At 38.6% G+C, this 15646-nt stretch overlaps 1 protein-coding gene across 1 annotated transcript in view; it reads left to right on the forward strand.

The window, feature by feature from the left end:
* The window catches only part of KCNH1 (potassium voltage-gated channel subfamily H member 1), a 173082-nt gene that overhangs the window by 82867 nt on the left and 74569 nt on the right, over positions 1-15646 (forward strand). Inside the window, exons 8-9 of the mRNA XM_088161207.1 lie at positions 218-417; positions 3977-4229. Coding sequence (XP_088017333.1) covers positions 218-417; positions 3977-4229 — 453 coding nt within the window. The remainder of the gene's footprint in view (positions 1-217; positions 418-3976; positions 4230-15646) is intronic.

Genomic DNA, 15646 nt, shown 5'->3' on the forward strand with positions numbered 1-15646 from the left:
TGCAGGACATGCTATCACAGAAGTAGGTGCTGGTCCTCAATTTGTAGTGCTGAAGGTGACCTATAAAAAGCTTGTGCTCATCAACCTTCCTAATAAATCACCAATATTTGCATGCATTTTTATGACCTAGCATTTCCAGTCTTAAAGCCCAGTGAAACAGACTTATCACCACATCTTACCGTGTATTTTCTCTGTGGTTTTTCTTCTTTTTTCACAGCCCTTCTGTATGCCACCATTTTTGGTAATGTGACAACCATATTTCAGCAAATGTATGCTAACACAAACAGATACCATGAAATGCTGAACAGTGTCCGGGACTTTTTAAAGCTCTACCAGGTCCCTAAAGGACTGAGTGAACGTGTGATGGATTACATCGTTTCCACCTGGTCAATGTCCAGAGGAATAGATACTGAAAAGGTAAGTAAATTAAACTGCAAGGAAAGAAGTCACATCCTGAAAGTAGTCCATTAAAATAAACAGGAGGTACTGTCTTAGTAAAGGAGACAAATATTCTTTAAATAGTTCTAAGCAGCAACTTCCCTTAATTTTAAACTTTCAAATACAGTATTTCAGCTATTCTATCATACTGACATATGATAGTGGTAAAAGTATGTATGCTTTGCTAGTTAAATGGCATGAAATAGTGTAAAAATAATAAAGGAAAAAGCTCAGTTTACAATAAATAAAGGTGATAAGTAAATAACAAGTTCCGGATTGTAAGACAACCTCACAGTTTTTCCAAATGAGATTTTTTTTTTTGCAATATTTCTTGTGAGGTTGCTTGCAGCTCTGTGGGCCTGAAAACAAAGTCGTTTTTGTCATTAGAGAATTTGAATGCAATATTCTGTGTGCAGGTTAAGGACTTTAATGAAAACTGGAAGTATTTAATAATGTATTGCTTGAAATCTGCCTTATGTAAGGCAGATGTTTTCATTCTGATTCATTGAATTTACAAATAAATTCCCATTGTATCTTTTAAAAAACAGATGGCCTTTCACCAGAACAAATATACAAAAGTAACTCCTTGTCGCTTTCATATTAGCTGCCAGTTTTTGTAGAGATAGACGGTTTTTCTTCTGCTTGTAAAGAGATGTGTTGTGTGGGGTGGATCATTCAGGAAATCATAGCAATGCTCTGGTCACCAGCCTTCTGGTTGGCAGCTTAGTTTAGTATTCTGAACTGTGGATGATGCAGTTAAAGAGCAAACAGTGTCATTTCTGTACAGCTGTTAAAGCATCATTACGAAGGAGTAGAACAGATGTGGCCTTGCACTGAGCTGCCTGGAGACTGAAGGGCATGCAGGACACTGTTTGCTTTCCTAAATGGTGTTCAGCATATCTGCCATTTTTAGATCCCAGACATGATTCTGTAAGCACTGTCTGCCACACTAGCTTTCAGAAAGAAATGGTATTTTAGTGCTGGATAGCACTGGTTAGAAGCTGTTCTGCATGTTTTCTCACTATCTGTCTTTGTGTGGGGTTGTGATTTGAGGTAGGTGCATTTGGGGAAGGTGGGGAGACATCTGAGGATACGTAGTGTTATGAGTGCTGGTGCTTCATTCAGCCCCCATTACAAACTCCTGTCATCATTTTAACAAAACAACAAGAAAAAAATTGCTATGTAAAACATGGTTTGGATTTTTTTTTTTTTTTAGCTTATCTTCAAAGTTCATTCTTGGCTTCCTTTATAAAGAGAGGAATGCTTCAAGGATGCATTTGGAGACAGCAGAATAACCAAGCCAAGCACAACAATACCCAGTGTAGCCTTTGAGAATTATCTTAATGAACAGGAAAAAAGTCTCCAATTGTCAGGACACCGAAGAGCTTAACACAGTGCTTTTTCAGTAACTGGTGTGTTCATAGCTGAACTGCTGCTGGCCATGAGTGCTAAGCCAAAAACTCAGCTTTCATCTGCACAGCAAAAGCTGTGGCTGGCTGTGCCAATCCATAAACTCCCAGGTCTAAGCTCTGTTGTTTTGATGCCTGTGTAAAACTTCTGGAATGTCTTGTCATGAATAAAACATGTATTGCTCATGAGACAGAGCAGTGGTGGTTGTGCTCTTCTGAAACACAGCACAGCTTCCTTCCTACAAATGAGGTAGAGACTTAAATATGAACTGAGCACAGAACTGGCCCTATCACTATTTTGTAGGCCACAAATTCGTCTGTGTTCACTGCAGACATGCTATGTTATTGTCCAGAAAATGCCAGTACAACAAAATTTAACCAAGAGCTGCTGAAAGATTCTAAAATTGATGCATGAAGATATATTTCTTACCTCCCATACAAATGAAAGTCTTCTTCCATTTATCTGTCTTTAATCCCTTTCATTTTCTATGAAGTCTGGAGATGACTTCTTTAAATAGAGAATGGAAAATTAGTTAACTTACTCTTAAGACTGCTAAACCAAAAGGTTTTTTGATAACAGCATAATTTTAAATATTTGCTTGTATATTTAGGGTTTTTTGCTACTATTTCTATTACAACAACCCTTTTTGTATGTGATATTCAGGTAACTGCATGTGTGTGTAATTCCAGTAGTAAAATTTGGCAAGAATATGCCACTAGAGAATATTTTTGTTGCCAGAGTAAATGAGATCATGGAAAAGACAGATATGGCTGCTGCCTGTGTTCCATGTTAAATGCTGCTCTTGCTGCCCCAGCCCATTTCTGTGAGCCTTGAAAACTGAGAACTGGCAGGTTTGGCAGTGCTTCTGTACAGGGCAGCCAAGAAAAATCATCCATGAGTGCCCTACACCTAAGTACTATAGAAATACATCTCTTTTTAGAAGTAATATCTGTAATAAAATGTCTGTCTGGAGGTGGGCCAAAGGTGATGATATTGGTGGTGGAGCCACTTGTTTTTGGAGTACCAAGCATGATATCTGGAACCAGTGCCATGCACAGAATTAAGAGCTTGGTTCTCTGCTCAGATCTTGCAGAGAACATAATTTCAAAGTGTAGGCATAACCATAGTAGTTCCTGTGTTACCTTTATGTTTTTCAGGAGTATTTGCAGTGAGACAGTCTTCTCTTTCCATCTAGGAAAATGTGTGGGAGTAACTCTGAAGCTCAACCAGAGCATTCCTTAGTTAGATGGAATAATTATTACTAAGAAAATAGGAAAAAAAAAGGTAGACTGAGACTACTCAGTGTTTTTCTCAAATAATGTGTCCTAGATGTGCTTCATCACAGACCATCCCCCAAGGATTTTGTTATCCCCAAGCCCTGTTCATGTTACTTCTTTCCACCTTTAGTCTGTACATGCAGCAGTGATTTTGTATTCTTTCCACTCTGCTGTCTGTGTTATATTAAAACCCTTCAGAAATGGCCCTGGCTGGTACCCGCTGTGCTGAGCATCAGCTCATGCTCTCTTAGGAGCTCACATCATGAATTGCTGTGAGGAGCATTGCATTTGGAACATCAAAAACTGCCCAAAACAACATCATACATTCAAGTCCCTTCCCTGTGTAAACAAAAAACTTGTCAGTGCCACTGAGGGGTAAATTCGGATACTTACAATTCTCAATGTTAGGAGTTAATTAAATTTTAAATAATTTGTTTTGGTTGTTAAAGCATATAACTTGTGCAGGCTTTTCATGGAATCTGCCTATCAAAAAAATGACCTACCCTCTAGAAACAATTCTTCACGAAGCTTTTCTTCAACACTAGAAAGTGTTGTACTGCTGTGCTCTAAGTTTTATTGTCTTAAAAACCTTAGGCCTTCTGGTAATTCAATATCCAGCAGAGCATGTTGCTGAGATGAAAACAGTGTTTTCTTTCAGATGTTATAAAGTAGATGTTATAAAGTTAGTATTGTGGCTTATGTGGATAAATAATATAAAAATAAACCTGCACTCTGAGATTAGAAGTTTTATAAGGTGGAGGAATGCAGTTCTTAAACCTTGTGTGATGAACTAGCCACAGCAGGCACGTAGAAGCCATGCACAGGAGCTGATTGCCCTCTTTCCCCGTCAGGTTTTGCAGATTTGCCCCAAGGACATGAGAGCAGACATCTGTGTGCACCTGAACCGCAAGGTGTTCAAGGAGCATCCCGCCTTCCGGCTGGCGAGCGACGGCTGCCTGCGGGCTCTGGCCATGGAATTCCAGACCGTGCACTGTGCTCCAGGAGACCTCATCTACCACGCCGGGGAGAGCGTCGACAGCCTGTGCTTCGTGGTCTCGGGCTCTCTGGAGGTAATCCAGGATGATGAAGTCGTTGCTATACTAGGTGAGTTTCAGAGCTGGTAATATGCATTTGCATGAATACGAGTATGTACAGCAATTTCTAGCCTCTTCTACTCGTTCTTTAAAAAGCTTCAGTTAAGTTTGTTTTACCACCAGCCTGGAGAGGTTTAAAGGGCAACCATCTAATAGCCAGATTGCTTCAACCCTGTTTCATATGGTCAATACTTCATACTCCATACTCCATACTTCACCATGGAGTCCTGGTCATTCTTGAGGTTTTCCCTGTCTTGACACGTCCCTTTTGATTAGAAATTCCATTTAGAACTTCAGAAAACTTGTTTTTGAAGTGCCTAGCTTCCCTGCCTCACTCCCACCTGCCCTATAATAATCCAGTTTTGCTGGAATTTTGTCACTGTAGGGGTGGGCATGACACACAAATAGACACACAACATCTCAGAAGGCTAACATCCCATTTATTACAACAGCTAGCTGTCTTTTATACACTCTTTGAAGTTTACACTTTCTTCATTGGTCACAATTAGCCAACATAACATTGATTGGTGTAAAGCCGTCTACGCCTCAATTTTACATAAAACTTTTCTAAAAATATTTTTCCCCGAGTAGGTTTCTTCTTGCTTATCTTCTTCTCTTCTTGGTCTCCAGGCCAACAGCCTTGGTCAGAGAATAGTTCTCAAAACAAACCTCATTCATTAACCCTCTCTAACCCACAGACCAGCTGTGGGTCCTGCTATAGAATTTTTCCAGTTAGATTTATTTAGGATGTCATGTTGAAATACTATTTATCTGCTTTAAAGTCAAAGTAATTTAAAACATTTGAAGCCGATTTGTGTTAACTTGGAATGGCAGCTTTGGGTTGGAGGCATTGAAAAGAAACTGATAGGGGTGTGAACAGCATTCTGAGGCAAAACTAACAGAAAAGAGTGGGATAATCCAATAGATGTAGGTGAATCATGGGGTGGCTGGAGCATTGAGGAGGTGATACTTACCATTTGATTCTGTCAAGCTCTTTTGTGATAAGGTAAATTCTCATGGTGGCTTAATCCTGTAACTGTCACTCATAGCAGCCTGCAAAAAGTGAATAAAACATCTTGGTAATCTTACTTTTTTCTGAACACATACACCCATCTCTCCTAAGATGAATGTCTCCTGAAAAATGATGGGACTAATAAATATGCTGAGGTCCATTTTTCTCTAATTTTGAACAGGATTGCATGTATAGCATAAGGTAAATTTAGAGTTGTGAGGAATCAACTTGATAGTACTTTGTGCCTCACAAGAAGCTAAAAAGGTGATAAGCTGGAGGAGAACTGATTCTCTTTGGTTCTGGAATCACCTGTGCTGCTCAGTGCTATGTGATATTTGTAACTTCTGCTTGTCTATGCTGCACATCAAGAACTTGCTACCTTTTGCCATGTTGAACTCTCATTAATTACCATGACAAATGCAGAACAGAAATTAAGACCTTTCAGTTTGTGTGCCTTTATGACACCACCTGGCTTCAGCATGAGAAGAAAACCTCAAAACAACTTGATGCTCTATTTGAGTATATGTAAAAAAGCACTTTAAAATGTTCTTTAAAGATACCAATTTTCTCCTCATCTTTACTGGTAACTCTTGCATTTTATCTTAACACTCACTTTAGAAAACCCTCAGTCAAGATTGCCCGAGGAATCAGTGTTAAGGAAACCTAACTCCTACTTTCTGCTGCTGCAGAGTGATAGCCACGGATAAATGAGGCTGTTCCCTTGGTATCTGGATGAATAGAAGTATTTTGTTGCTGCTCTTCTCTTGGGATGTAACTATTGATCTTTTTCCCTCCACAACTTTTTATTTTCTTCTTTTTCTTTCTTTTTCAAATTTGGAGTCAGTTCCCTGGCTCTCACAAAAGTTAGTGAGTTTTGTTCACATTTTCTTTGTGAATATTGTAAGTGGAGAGGAGAGTAAAATGAAGTGGGATCTGTTTGAGATTCTGTGAGATTTCATTTTGGATGTGCATTAATTTTTGTGTTTCAGTTTCTGGGCTAAGGAATCCCTTTCCTTCCACACATGTTGTGTGTACCATCCTCCCCCAGGTTGTGAAGACTTTTGCTGAAGGTTTCTCTATCCTGTAAAGAAATTATATATTTAACTAAGTTCTTCACTATTCTAAATCGGTTGAACTTCTTTTTCCTTCAGCATTGTGTAATTTAATCACCACCCTACTGCAGGATGCGCCAGGAGATGGATCAGAGTTTCCTCTCTAACTTCTTTGTACGCTGTTGTACAGTGTTTTGGGGCGGGGTTTTTGTTTTTTGTTGGTTTTTTTTTTTTTTTAATTTCATAGTTAGCTAAACTTTCCAAGCTCTTGATGGATGTGTACCAGAGAAAACCAGGTACTATAAGGGAGCATAAAAGTGCATTGTACAAGAAACATGATTTTTGCTGATCACTCAGCCAGAACGACCCATGCCATAAATTTTGTTTACCAGTCCCAACCAAGCATAGCTGTGAACATCAGGCATGTAACAGCAAACCATGTGAGGAATTCCATAGGGTAATTTTAATTGACAGGTATGTTACAGAGACTGTAATCTTCTTTCAGGCATTCTGGAAATGAAAATGAAAAAAATAAGTGCACAAATTATTCAAGGCGAATTATTTGCTCAGCTCTGGCTGTCACGTAATAAAGCAGCCTTTGCAACTTGCAATGCAAGCTGTATCTTCCTTACAGTGGAGAAATGAATTGCAACTCTGAATCAGTCTGTGGGACTGCTGTGCAGCATTACATAAACCAAAGGCAAACTGCACTTAATCCTTAAAGGATCCAATTCATAGGAAACATTTTCAAGTTCTGAAGTCATTTAACCTTGCATATTGGCCTATAAAAGTGTATTGTGTAGCCCTGGAGTGTGCTGTGTACACTTGCATAATAGCCTTCCAAATCAGTTCCATGTAATACCCCAGAGACAGGTATATTCTCAGGCTTATGTTCTTAGAACAAAACACTGACTTTGATTGACTTGGATTAATGTGAGTTGGAAGAAATTGTGCATAGGCCAGCAGTGAAAAAATATACTTTTTTGTGTGTCCCCTAAGATTGCTTTTCCTATTAATTTAAATTAAGACAGAGACACAAAAATATGCAAATTTAAAAAAAAAAAACAACAAAAACAAACCAACCCAAAACCTTTGCATGTTTTAGTAAAAATTTTAAGAAATTTGTGCCCTTCATATAAAGTTTGACTTGTTGGGATTAAAGATACATGTTTTGAATTCTATGCAAAATTTATGTTAAAATACAGAAATTACTGATGCTCATGCAACAAAATCTTTGAATTTGGTGTGTCAAAGAAATAGATACAAAAATGTCGAAAATGACCTCTCAGCCAGGCGATTGATTTATTTGTGATTCATTCCAATACAAATGAGTCAGAAAAAGAAGACTTAGCAAGCAAAGCCACTCTATTACTATGTTTTCTATGTTAATGTGTAAGTATGAGAGTGGGATTATGTAGAAGGGAAGTTTAGCTGGTGGGAAGCTGCCTGGATGAGACACAATTCTGTTTTTGGTAGTTTGCTGTTCTTCCACTGACACTGCTGCTACTGCGTAGGATGAAGTGCTGACGTACACTCAGCACTTTGAGGAAGACTGAGACAAATCACACAGTCCCTGCCCTGAAGAGAGCTGAGTGAAGCAAAGGTCATGCAGGAATTCTATTAAGAGTGTGTTTTCAACTTGGCTTTGCTTTTAAATTTCCTGAGCCTTCCCACTTGGTTTGATGCTGCTTTATCCATCTGAGACTGATAGTATTTCTTTGAACTACTCTTACTTAAAGACTTAGCCCTTTATTGTGGTTAGAAAAAATGTGAGGATTTGTTTCTTCTGTTAAAAACAATCAAGTGTTTATGTGCACTTCATTTGGCAGCTCTAGTTTCTCTGTTTTGGAGCAGATCTTTCAGGCTGAGACACTGACCATCTGAAAACCTGACTTTACTGCAGGTCTTTGAAAAGTGAAAACCTACTCGTGCTCAGGAGATTGGCTGCATTTTAATTTATCAAATAACTTCTTAAAAATATTCCTCCTGAATTAACTGCATTCCAGGCACAGACCATAAGGTCTGACTGCAGCTTTCTTTGGAATATGCAGGGGGAAAGGCACTTAGCTGCTCTCCAGCCATTTAGTCTGAACCTTTTCAATCTCTCCTCACCATTGCTTGAAAAAGTTCTAATTCCTGTGCTATGTCTCCAACTGTGTGTGCTTAGATAATTTAATGAAAATTACAGAAAAGAATGTCATAGCAGCAAAATAACTTTTTGTACATATTTTCTGGAAATACATTGAATGGCTGGATAGGAGACCTTGTTAGTACTCAAGTTGATTCAAAGTCTTTCTGCCTGAAATTGGGGTAATTTTTGATATTTAGGAAAACATTTCAGTAAAAAGCTAGAGAGAGAAAGGAGAAGACCCTTGAAAATTAGGGTGAAAAACTTTTTTTTCTAGATAGCAGTGGGGAAAGCAGTGTTTTGTACTTAAATTTTCAGACTGCTGCAAAATTTGTCAATTAATGGCTCCCAGAGAGCCAGGCTGAGCAGCAGATCTTTATTTATATGAGATGTTCAGGGCTGCTGAAATGGTCTTGATATTTGCTGCAAGGGGGCCATGTGTGTATGGAAGGTAGGACTGGAGGTTAGTTTTGTGGACTTGATTAGAGACAGGGAGCTTTAAGCTTTTATTTAACAACTAAAATCCAAAGCCCTGAAAGCCACTATGGTCTTCAGAGCTGAGCACTGGATGGGAAAAATAGCATTAACTAGAAGATTCATTTAAAAAGAAAACACAACACTCTCTCACCGAACAGTTTGTCCCAAGTGTTACATTCCAGCTGTTTTGCATTTATGTTCTTGCTATCTTTATTTGAGCTAAAAACTATCAAAAGAATAAACCTTTTTTCTTGACGGTTGGTTTAGCATCACAGAATATCCTGAGTTGGAAGGGACATGTGAGATTTTTTGAGTCCAGCTCCTGGCTCCACAAAGGGCAAATAAAGTGAATGAGACAGGAAGGGAAGTCAAGGCAGGAATTTATTGTGAGTAAGGAATACAATTGCTCTTTTATTACAATTACAGTTTTACTTACAATTGCAGGTTTTTTGTTCCTGTTCCTTTTGCTGCTATCAAAGCTGAAAGGCAATTACAGCATGGAGATGTTACGTAGGTATGCAAGTAACACAATGTCAAGAATAGGATTTCTTGGGAGAGGAGCAGGGAGTGTGCAAAAGACGCACATAGATTTACATTAAAGATCACACAGGAGCTGAGGAAGTGAAATTTCCATGACCCTGAAATACAGATATTTTATTGTTATTTACAAAGCTACAAAGTTGACAAGATTGGAGACTGTGGTTTTAACATTATGTTGTAGGAGACCTTGGTGTGCCATGTTTTGTTTCAGCAGGATATTAAATGCTCCATTTGCTTTGTGTGGAGAAATTCCTGCTGATTTAATTTGATCTAATTGCAGTCTTAAAGAAATGTTATAAGAATAATTGTTTGTTTTCTTTACAATTGCTCTAGCTTACTCATTTAGCCGTAAGCATTTCATTCAGATGTAGACACCAGAGGATTGATTCAGATTTTGGTGGGACAGATTTGCATCCAGATAGGACAGTGCCAACTGCAAGGGCAACTGTGCCACAGGGATGGTCTGTTTTAGAGGAGGGACAATAGCAGTGCAGAAGTGTTGTCTGTGTTAGTCCCTCTCCATGGAAAACGTTGCAACTTCCACACAGTTATGTGCAAACTGCTTCTCAGCAGACCTGAACATGGCAGATAAATTAACTGAGCCCAGGCTCAGGCTGCTATCTATAGACTGTCCCTAGTACCTGAGCTAAATCAGATTTCCCTGAACTAAACTACTCACTACTTCTACCTCATTTCCAAAAATTAGTTCTGTTATTTTAGAGCCTTTTGAAGAACTCCCTTACTTCTCTGCTTCATTTTTCATCTGAATTTTAAATTTAGGTACACCTCTCTGTGTTAAAAATGCCAAGCTCCTGAGCTCTCAGGCTTAAGAAATGGTTGCAGGATTATGGATGGCATTAAGAGTTTTCTGACAGTATCAAACATCACAGCATTGTTTGTGCTATTGAATAAGACTGAAACATGACCAGCGGTGCTTTCACAAAGGAATGATTGAAATTAAAATCCATCTTTATCCTCAGTAGTTCTACTGTGCTTTTTCTATTTATAGTTGAAAGGTGGGGTTTTTTAGATTGATTTATATAGGCAGGTTGGACAAGTTGCATGTTTCTGTGAAGTGATTCAATAAACATCAACTGAAATAACAATTTTCAGAGTCTGATTTGCTCAATGAGTGTCCAGGCACACTTAGCAAAAGCATTACAGATGGAGATGCAACTAAACTTTTTAAAAGGCCATGGGCATAAAGAGGTCTACATTAAGGTAAAATTTTAATTTTGTGGTGGATGCAGTAGCAGCACTAAAACTCTTACTGAAATAAAGGTTTATCCTACGTGGTGATTTCAGAAGAGAGTGTTCCTTATTCCTGTCCTCCAGACATCTGGGGTGGGTTGATATCAGGACTTGCCATTTTTGAAACTTTTTGTTTGTTCTATGTCTAATTTCTGACAGACATTAAAAGCATGAATTGCCAAAGCTGCTGTCCACTGCTGTTTGTAGATGGTTTAAGACTTCACAGGGTATTGGAAAAACAGATTTTTATAACATTCCATGACTTGCTGGAGGAAGGAAGAGGAGTGTTCCCTGTGAACAGAGGCGTCAGTAGGGAACTTCTGGGCACATTTCATGTTCTATTGCCATGAATTTATCCACCTTTGCATAATGTGCTCTTAAACAGTCCAACAGCATTTCGTGTGGAAGAAGCCCCCCTTGGAAGCTGGCAGTGTCTGGCAGGACAATGATCCATGACACTGGCAGCTGAAATTGAGATCTGGTAGGGATCAGGCTCTCTGTTCCAGCACATCCCTTGGTGTCTCGGGATATCTGTGTTAGGAAGGCTTGCACATCATATTTGTGTGCCTGCTGCAACAAGAGGTGTGAAGAAGTAGAAATTATAATTTAGCAAGAAGTCAGCTTTCTATAAAGACCCTGATTTCTGGCACGTGAACCACTGAACTGTTTTTTCTATTTTTTGGGGAGTTAGGGTTTTGTTTCTGTTTCAGAATTTTGGAGGAGGAAGAATAATTCTTTTTTCACTGAAGAGACAGGTTAAAAAAGAATTGAAAAAATTGTCATGGAACACTAGTTTTTCTTTGTTTTCTCCAAATTTCAAATTAATACTTTTTTTCAGAGATATATTTCTGTAACATTGTTAAATTTATACTAAGGGATTACTAGAAATACGAAATAAAATACAAGATAGATGCAAATTTCATGAGGTTTTCAAAATATTTACTTTCTATATTTCAGAGCACAAAACTTACTATTTAAACTCTTGTGAATCCTTTCTGTCTGAAATAAAATAATAAAATTTTGGGGCTTTAATGTATGTTTCAAGCAATATCTAGAATATAAAGCCTGTCTCTAAGTAATCAGGGAAGTAACTCAGAGGATAATGCAATTTGAGCCTCTTATATAGGTTTTTTTGGGTTTTTTTGGTCAGAGAATTAGCACTGCCCATGCAATGACAACACAGATTGAGCTGTGTTTTTCCTATTACTTAACCAGTGCAAATACATTCAAATATATTTATTATTCCAGTTACCTGAGCTACTCCATATCCTCTGCGTTTGTACAAACTGGCCACATATTTATAACATTTTTATAGTAACCATTAAAATGCAAATAGGATAAATGATGCCAATTCTGGTGAAGCTTTTTTTGTGAATAAACCTGGTAGGGCCCAATTGATGTTTAAAGCATCAGTAGTGAAACTGAGTAGTGAAATATAATCCATGATGTATTCTGAGAGACAAATAATTATTATAGCAACAATAACAGAATTTTTTGCTGTAACTAAATCATGTTGTTGCTACTCATCTCTAAGATAAATGTTTTTATTTTGCCTGTTCAGTAATGTGTTTCAACAGAGAAAATTGGTGCAGTTGTATAGTAAACTGTCTGCAAAATGTTGCCAGGCTGTGGTTTACAGGATGAACAGATACTCTGTGTTTCTGTCTGTGCACCAGGCAAATCACTAAATAGCAACTTCGGTTTGTTATCTCTGTAACACTTCGGTTTCTGTGGCAAACATACCCAGGCTTTTTGGAGGTCTAGTTAGAGGAAAAAAGTAGTTAAAACCTCTGGTTAATTAAAAGTAGTGTATTCTCTGCAGTGCAGTTGGCCATCCACTTTTCACTACGTGTCTCAGTTTGCACTTGAGAAATCTTAAGAAAATCCAAAGCAGCAAACCACTTCCATGCATCATCCCCTGCCAGCTGTACTGTGTTGGAGAACCAAACTAAGGCTATTCAGTGGCTGTCAAGTTGTGCAATTTATCTGTAGGACAGATACTGGATACTCCACCTCAATGCCAAATGACAGCTCCGTTTTTTTCTGGCTGACAGTTTTTGTTTCATCAATGTAGCAAGAGGAAAAATTATTTTTGCTCTAGTGTCTTTCCTTTCCTTGAATCTTTCTCCTCCCTGTAAAGTGAGAAAGTTTAAATTGCATGCCTTACTTAGATTTGGAGGAAATGAGGGAAGAGAGGAGAAGGGAAGGACTTTCAGTTGAAGCCAAATTATCATGTGATGATCACAGGAATTTGACCCTAGAAAAATCTGTGTTTGCTCTTAGAGCAGTTGTTGTCTCCCACTGTTTGGAGGTGGAGAGCAGATGCTGGGGGTGCAGGCCAGTGTGGGAGCTCCAGGGAGCTGTGCTGGGAAAGTCATTGTGGCCAGGCACTGTGGATCAGCATCACAGGTAGCTGTGTTTGCTCAACACCTGATTGCCAAGATATGCTTAGTGCTGCAGTGCCCCCGAGGGGAGCAGTGGTTGGTCATTCACTGCTCAACCATGAGCAGTGTTTGGCCATTCTATCTGATCTTTGGATCTGCTGATACTGTGTCAGATCCTAATTCTATCGTTCAAGCATGCAGATGAAGGCAAATTGGGAAATAGATTCTGCTATTGGCTGCTGTAACAACCATTGCTATTGCTTTGAGAATGATTCAAACATGAATATTTTCTCTGATATACTGAAAATCCATGGATTCATGTGAATGCCTTCAAAATTATATTTGGAAGTCCTGCAACACATGAATCCATAGCCTCATCTTCCCCCCAGCTATCTCACCAAAACTGCACCAGGACTTCCAGACACCCAGAACCCAAAAGTGGATTGGGTAGGTTATCAGCCAAACATATTCCACACGAGTCATATTTTTTTGGAGTAGAGTGGAATATCTTCTGTCTGAAAGACGAGCTCTTCAATCTTTCCCCTTCTAAGAGTGAAAAGGCCAAGGGTTGTTGTGGTATCAAGGCAGTACAGTTGTAATGTCAGAGTGTGGTTCTTTCCTCAGAATCAGCTGAACACCTGACTAAGCTGCAATAAGCAGATCTTCGTCACTGGTGATGCTTTCAGGAGACAGAATGGATGTGGCTTGACCTTATGCCTGACTCAGGCTGAATTGGCAGTGGTAACAGAGAAATCATCTTTTCACTTTTGAGATAAACAGCAAATTTGATGTGGAGAAGAAACTGGGAAAGAACAAACATGGAAACAGTTTTATAAAATATTTCTTTGCAGTTTAAATATATCAGGGTTTGGGGACTTGTTGTGATAATTAAAACAAACAAGGAAGCATAAAAGGCAGAAAACTACTTGGCTTTCCAGTGCATGCTGAGCTGATGGTGGAAAAGGTCCTCAGCCCACAAATCCAGCAGGGAATATAAATGATTGATGGAAAAAGCTTAGATCATCCACTTTAAGTGTGATTGACAGATAATGTTCCTGGCAAACATCTGGAATTCAGCAAGCTGGGAATGAGAAATGCAAAGTACTGACAAACAAGTGGCCATCTGCATTTCTCTAGCTTTTTAATCTTTCTTCAGAGGTAAGGTGAAATATATAAAGCCTGAAGTTATATATAAAAAGAGGCTTTTGGCTCAGGTTCCCTTATGGACTTTGCCAACCACCTTCTGACTCAGAAGTATCACCATACCCTTCTTGCTTTCCAACTACAGATGGTTTTGATAAAACACCTACTTAGTCTGCCTCCCCCCCTTTTTTTTTTTTAATTCCTTTTCCCACAGTGATTGATCTTACTTTGTGGAGAACATATAGACAAAGGGAGATGGTATGCAATTCCTTATTATGAATAAGAGGCCAATTGTTCTAATGCAGGTAATCCTGGGTGGAATTTTAATTCCTTCTTACTATATAGATTTCTACTGGTTCTCCCCCCACCTCATTTTTATATAAATGTCAAACAAGTGGGGTTTTTTTTAGACTCTGACAATCAAATTTAATACATTTGGTACACATCATTTAGAAAATGGACTTGACAGAAATAAAGCAATGAGGTGCTTGCATGTGCCTTGCCTTGGAAACTGAAATACAGGGTAGGATTCACTTTCAGCTAGATCACTGGCTGTTAACTTCAAGGAAGTTTTTTAATGAAAGAGTACAACTTCTTTGGGTTTTTTAGTTTGTTTCTCAAAAACAGGGACTTCTGTGATTTGAGTTTGTTGCTCATGTGTTGCTTTTCTCTGGTTTGGCTCAGTGGGCACCCAGTAGACCCAGCTCCTTCCTGTGCTGTTCTTGCCACTAATGGGAGGTGGCAGAACACTGCAGGAGGGAGATTTTTTCAGAGGGAAGAGTTTCAAATAGTGAAGGGAAACTGGTTGGTTCCACAAGTGAAGGACAAAGTTGTGTCTTTCTGTGTTATGGGAAAAACAAAGTTAAATTTCCAAAAGAGCAAGACACAACCAACTTCTGTTGTACCTCACTGCTGAGGTAGGCACAGCAGCACCATGCTGTTTGTGCTTGGATTGTACTAATTATTCATCGTGTTACTGTGGGGCAGTAACCTAATGGTTGTCATTTTAAGGTAGGGAAGCTTGTCCCTGGTGATGTTAAGCAATACACTAAGAAATGAGTTAGAATTCCTCTCTCCCTTGTGCTTGGACTACCAGCTCTAACTGTTGCTCATCACTGATGGCACAATTCAATGCTTGATAGATTCCAGAGCGTTAATTAAAACAGTTGTTTAGCTAATTGCCTGGAAGATTGTGAATAAAAGCATATTTATTCCAAAGGCAAACAATCCATTTTTACCCAGTGAAGCATATCAGTTTTTATGGTGCATAAAAATTGTTTCATTTCAATTTTGAATATATTGTGTATTTGTCTAAAAGCCTTGTACACGATCTGTTTCAAGTGCATGGACGCTTTTTTCTTTAGACATTTTTAATGTATCTGCTAACAAAAACCATACAAATAATTGAAAATCTGAAAAATCCTTCCTATTAAAAAAAGA

The sequence above is a fragment of the Sturnus vulgaris genome, chromosome 3 (assembly GCF_052056855.1).
Source record: "Sturnus vulgaris isolate bStuVul1 chromosome 3, bStuVul1.hap1, whole genome shotgun sequence".
In the NCBI taxonomy this organism is placed as follows: Eukaryota; Metazoa; Chordata; class Aves; order Passeriformes; family Sturnidae; genus Sturnus; species Sturnus vulgaris.